Source organism: Camelus bactrianus, chromosome 25 (assembly GCF_048773025.1).
Source record: "Camelus bactrianus isolate YW-2024 breed Bactrian camel chromosome 25, ASM4877302v1, whole genome shotgun sequence".
Taxonomy (NCBI): Eukaryota; Metazoa; Chordata; class Mammalia; order Artiodactyla; family Camelidae; genus Camelus; species Camelus bactrianus.
In genome coordinates this window covers 8,569,225-8,575,224 of record NC_133563.1, presented here as the reverse complement: position 1 = coordinate 8,575,224, position 6,000 = coordinate 8,569,225, and the positions used below count along the sequence as shown (strand labels likewise).

The 6,000-nt window shown below is 42.2% G+C and overlaps 1 protein-coding gene across 5 annotated transcripts in view; it reads right to left on the bottom strand.

Moving 5' to 3' along the window:
* Nucleotides 1-310: 310 nt before the first annotated feature.
* Nucleotides 311-6,000, bottom strand: part of SPAG1 (sperm associated antigen 1) — a 69,743-nt gene continuing 64,053 nt past the window's right edge. For all 5 annotated transcript variants that reach the window (XM_074353089.1, XM_074353090.1, XM_074353091.1 and 2 more), the window contains 3 exons: nt 2,883-3,047; nt 1,466-1,834; nt 311-1,361 (listed from right to left, as the gene is read on the bottom strand). In XM_074353089.1, the coding sequence (XP_074209190.1) occupies nt 1,230-1,361; nt 1,466-1,834; nt 2,883-3,047 (666 nt within the window). In that variant the 3' untranslated portion in view covers nt 311-1,229. The remainder of the gene's footprint in view (nt 1,362-1,465; nt 1,835-2,882; nt 3,048-6,000) is intronic.

The following is a 6,000-nucleotide window of genomic DNA, read 5'->3' as shown; positions in this document are numbered from 1 at the left end:
TGTACAAAAACTTAATAATATTAAAGAGGACAAAACTAGTTTGTTTGAAGACTAGAAATAAGTACCCATTATGGTAGATTCTCATTTATGAACTTAGGAAAGAACAGTTTAAAAGAAAAATGGCATTGTTTGAAATCACTTACCTACAAGTTTTTTTAATGTTCTATAATTATAAAATATTAAAGAAAAATGGATATGGTAACAGTGAAAGTGACAGTCATCTTTCATCTGTACTTCTAAAGAACAAAAAAATGTTCCAGAAAAGGACAACTGACTAAAGATTACAGGAATAAATGACAGAACACTAATAGACACCTGACCGGTTTATTGTAAGAAACACCTTTACTTTGGCCCAGTTAACAAGGGAGCTCTCAATATAATTAAGAGGTCTTCACTTTCCCTTTTATTCCAAGGGAATAAATATGATCATGCTTAACGGAGGGAAAACAAAAGAGGAAGAAGATATTTTAAATGTGTGGGGGAAATGTGGGAGTGACAATTCAAACAGAAACACAGGCTTAGCTGCTTTTATATGGTGGCGTTTTGTTATTGCTTATATAAGTGGTATATGAGGGGTACTAGCTTTTAAAAATCTAGTAAAAAGTGGTAGAACTTTTGGCAATTTTTGTTCTTAGTTATTAGGCAATGCTTCTGTACTAGAAAAAAATAGGTTCTTATAGCTGTAAATTAATAATCACAATTTAACAATCATTTCATATTGCAGACTTAGGTGTTGCACTTCATCTTAGTGGGCGGTAATCCGCAAGTAGTATACAATGGGATTTATATACGTATCTTAGCAGGAGACAAAGGTGATGTGAGCATCACTGTTAATGATTTTCACTTTTAAAAATGAATTTTAAAGGAAGTTTTATCAAACTTAAGAGGACTCTTTCATAGCCCGGAGAAATGTAATTTAACTCAAATTTTTAACAAATTAAAAGAAAATGTGTAATATAAATTAAAATGCATTTAACAAGTTCCAAATATACTTATTATTAAATATATAGATGTTAGCTCTGGTACATAAGAAAATATTTACAACTGATAAAAAGCACATATTGTAGAATATACGTGTTCTATGTATAAAAATAAGTCAAATATTTATAGTCCAGACCAAGGGATCTTTTCTAAGCCAGGTTTTATCCGTGCAGCTCTATTACAATACCATCTCATTAGCATTACTGGAACACATACATGCATGGAAGAAATTTAAGAATAATCTCGATTTAAAGCTCATACTGCCTTCTGAGGGCCTGTACATCTTCTAAGGTAAAACGTGGGCTTGGTGTGTCTGAGAGGTCATCAAAGAGCTGTTTAATTTGCTCTTTTTGGCCCATGCTAATCAATGTCAACATCATCTGAAAGAAAGAGGAAAATTAGATTAGCATGCAAATTAACATTTTAAAGTTATAAAAACCCTAAAAATAATCAATCTCTATGAATAAGATGTTCTGCCACCTACCTTAAACCTTTCTGCTTCACTCAGATACAAAAGATGCTGATACACCAAAGAGGGATCTTTATCAATAAGATTATTTTTCAGAGACTGAATGAGGAGGAGGAACGTATCCCCCTCCAGCTTGTTACTCAACAACACTGGCAAGTCTTTCGGTTCCGTGATGGCTAAAAGGTGTGCACAGGCCTCTCCGTCTTTCCGAGCGCTGAGGGCGCTGATGAGCTGACCAAACTCGTAGGCGTTGTTGGGCTTGGCGATTGGCAGCTGCTCGTGGAATTCTCGTGGCCCGTTGCTCGTGTCCCCCTTCTCAAAAGCAAGGCAGTGGGTGGAGACCTCCTCCGAGGTCCTTTCAGGCTCTTTATGGCCTCCATTCACCTTCATGAGGAAAAAAAACTGCACTGTGACACAAACGACAGCCACTGAGCACATCCTAAGTTACCTTTCTTAAAGTGGGAAGGAACTGAAAACCACAAGGGGACTGTATTTTAGTCAAGTTCTAAGTGAAAAATGTCTCATTTGTAATAAATCATAAAATCTACTTTTTTCAAGAAGAGAAGTTTTAAGGTATAAGTATCCATTCATAAACATACTCTTTTAAAGTTAAAAATTTTTTTGACATTGAAAATATGACAGTAAAATTTCTTATAATTTTCCATGAATAAAAGCTACTATATAAAAGACCTATAACCACCTTCTCTTTTTCATGATAAATTTTACATTGACTTATTTTCTTACATTTAACAGAGAAATGAACTCATATTTTTCAGTTTTCTTAAAACAGTTTTGCCTTCTCTCCAGAGGGAAGAAGCTTCCTAGTCTCTCACGTTAGCCTCTTACTCTTAGTGGAAATGGAAGCTGACAGATGGTCTGACACTGGCACTCATGAATGCAGAGGAACTCATGAGCTGACATCCTTCACTAAAGCAAAGGCCTGAGTTATGTGAAGTCACACAGGGAGGTTTGCATCTAGGGAAGTCCAGGATCCCTGGCGAGGCCAGTCTCGTTCCAGTGTACTGAAAAGGTCTGAATCAAGCGGGGAGAGGGGAACATCTCTCCGTGAGGTGTGGCCTGCAGGGCCACTGAAACTGAATCAGTTGTAGGGTTCTCTCCACAGTCACAGGCGCCCAGGGCAATCTGGAGTGCAAGCAATCAACCCCCCAGGCCCGGTGGCGCTGGGGAGGGAGCAGAGAAGGGAGACCCCAGACTCCCAGCACCTCCCTGGGCCCACGCTGGGAAGTGCAATGGCTAATTATCACAGCAAAGGAAACGTTTTGACATTATAATCGGTTAAAATTTCTTCACTGATCATCAGAATTAAAAGTTTTAAATTTTTCTGGTAGAACTCATGGAATGTGACCTAGGAAACCAACATGCATATAGGATCCCCAAAAGAGTACTTCCAAAGATAATCAAATACAAATACCTCTTGAATCTCAATTTTCCTTCTCTCCTTTTCTTTGTTGAATGATGCTGCACCATCCTCAGTATTAAGGATTCTGGTTACCTCTTCCAGTTCCATCTTTGCCTCGACAACACCTGGGTCTAGCAGGAGAACTTTATTGAGGTCGTTTAAACTTTTCTGATAATTCTGAAAGTAGAAAGGCAGAGAAAATAATTTCCATAAATAAAAGAAGGAGCACAGATGCGCCCGAGTAGGGGTGAGAATGGTGAGGGGGGTGTGTGGTGTGTGTGCGCTGGGTTCCCGTTAGGACCACGGTTACAAAGGAAGGCCTATGGGGTTAAGTCTTGGGCTGAAATATCACAACCCATATCACAGTGAACATCCTCCGCAGAAGAGCGAGCACGGAACCTGGAGTGAGGTCAGGTCTGTATCACCACTTCATGGTCTCTGACGCACACAGGCATGTGCCATCTGCTAATGAACAGATGAAAGAATGGACATCCTCACATCAGCACCTCCCAGCAGTGAAACCTGAACAAGAGCCTAGAACCTTTCTGAGTTTCAGTTTTCTCATCTTTAAAATAAGGATAACGAAAGCTTTATTCTAGTTTTCACAAGGCTGTGCCAAGTCATAAATGAATTAATAAAATAATGAATGGTTTAAACCTATAAAGGGCTGTTATATTAGTTGTTACCATAATATCTTGTTCCACAAACCCTTCGAAGTTACTCACTGTTCAAACCGGCCAGCGTCAACAATGATTAATTGACAGAGTCACACAATACACTGGAGAGGTTGAGGGGAATGAAAAGGAATCTAAGTAATGAAACACAGCGTGGAACCTGGTGGCAGAGACAGATGCCACAAAATCACAGTCTGCTGTGACAGGCCATATTCTAGAACTACGGGCTACACCCATGTTTTAATTAAACCAAAATTAATTCTGTGAGGAGGTGGAGAATTCCAATGATGTGTAACAGCTCAAGTATTCATGACACATTGAAACCAGAGTGCACGGGACACAGGCACAGGCAGAACAAGCCAGTGATGCTGTGACATTCCTGGGGCCTAGCTGCGAGGCCACTTCCCCCACCCCCATCCAGTAACACACCAGAGCAAGAGTGGTATGTCTACAGGGATGACCTTAAACCTGATCTAACTTACTTTTTTGAAAAGGTAAATTATTTACAAACCACAGTACATGAGTACTATTAATAACAAATCTCCACACAGCCCTGTGTCACAGCAGCACAGGTGGAACCTGCCCCAGAAAAACAAATGACATCGTATTTCCATCCTAAGTGTTGCAGGCAGGGAGCCAGGTGGAAGGGGGGCCGGCGGGGCCAGCTGAGGGAGGAGCAGTAGCTAATTCTCACCATTTGTAGCATTTTGCAAGGAGTGTTACTGTGCTCTCATAATAGCCCTGTAAGTACTTTCATTGTCCCCACTTAAAGAGGAGACTGAGGCACAGAAAGGTACTCTGTGCGATGAGCAAGGCAGCAACGAGCAGAAGGTGGACGATCAGACACTGGCTCAGGTGAGAGGCCGGGAAGTGGAGATCTGTGCCCGCAGCCTTGGAAACGGGAGGCCAACGCCGTGGGAGCCGGCAGGCTTTCTGTTTCCAAGGAATGTCTGTGCTACTGAGCAACCTGTTTGGTTGGAGGAAACCTAAGAAACCAAGAAATGCACTTTAATTATGTGTTCGGACAGAGGGCAGGACAGCAGGAGAAGAGGAGGGGCTGGATCCTGGAGCCACACAGACAAGACCCGTCTCCACACTCCTGTGCCAGGAGCAGGAGCACGCGGGGGAAGGACAGCCGTGCCCTGGCCCTCATGGGAACTTATGAAGGGAAACAATAAGAAAACAAACGAATGAGTAAATAAGAAGAGCATGGACTGTCATGCATGCATTTAAGAAAAGCAAGGGTTGGGAGGGATACTAATGAGGGGGAAGGAGCCTCTGTTCTAATGCAGCTGTCAGAGAACACAAGGCCTGGAGGGAAGGAGGGAAGCCAGCCACACACAGGGGAGGGAAGAGCAGAGCTCAGACCAAGAGAAAGTGTGGCTCCGGCAAAAACGAAGACAGTGAAAGTTACTAACGACCTTATTAGGCCTTAAAGAAAAAAGGTAAAGTATAATCAGGTGTCTGCAGTAACACGTACTATTAGTAAATGTGCTTAACCTACAATTATTTTATAAGATATTACTATTTTTGATACTTCTGACCCTACAGCATCCCCAGTTGGCTGTAAACTCCTGAAGTGGGCACCATGTCTTACTCACCTCTGTGCTCCCAAAGCCTGACACCAGATGACATTCAGTAAAAGACACAAGTTGTAATTAAAAGCAAAATGTTCCATTATCTTTTCCTATGAAGAACAGCTATACATTAAGGAAAGCCCTTTAATGTTTCAAAACTGACACACAGGAGGAAAAAAGAAGCCCACTAGAAAACAAACCAAAGATCTGAGAGAGCAGAGGGTTCAGCTAGGAGCCACGGGCAGGCCCTGCTCCCCGCAAGCCCCTGCGCACTGCCCCCAGTCACACGGGGAAGCGGGGCCAGGCGTGAGTTCTGCTGCATTTTACCAGCAGCTGCGGCCTCTGAAGATCCTCAATTTAAATTCACTTGGCACACACTCAAACTACAGGGGATATAAATCAAGCTATAAGAAGTCAAACCAGAAAAACAAGCTGCCAGCCTCATAATCCAGGGGGATAGGGTTACTCAAATTCGGGATCAGCCTTCTGTGTGACAATACAATTTTCAGCATTCCATCCGAGGAAGTATTCAATTCTGGTCTTTCACTAGGTACACCTTCTCAGAGTCAAGTAAACGAGACCAAAGAGTCAGGCAGCGGGTATAGGATAAACGTGCTGAGTCTGGATACACATAGACTCGTGAGGCATGCAGACCACATGGACCCCTCATGGACCCAAATCCATATGTTCAAAAGCAGCGGAGTAAATTTTCAAAGAGCATCTTTTAACTCATGGTGCCACATACACAGGGAATCTTCACGTGATATTTACAAATTATTATGTTGCTAACAGAAAGGGGCCATTAGGGCTCGGTCACCTGGGCACCTTGAACACACAGTGAACACACTGTGAACACAGAATCCCGTGGCTGGGAGCTGC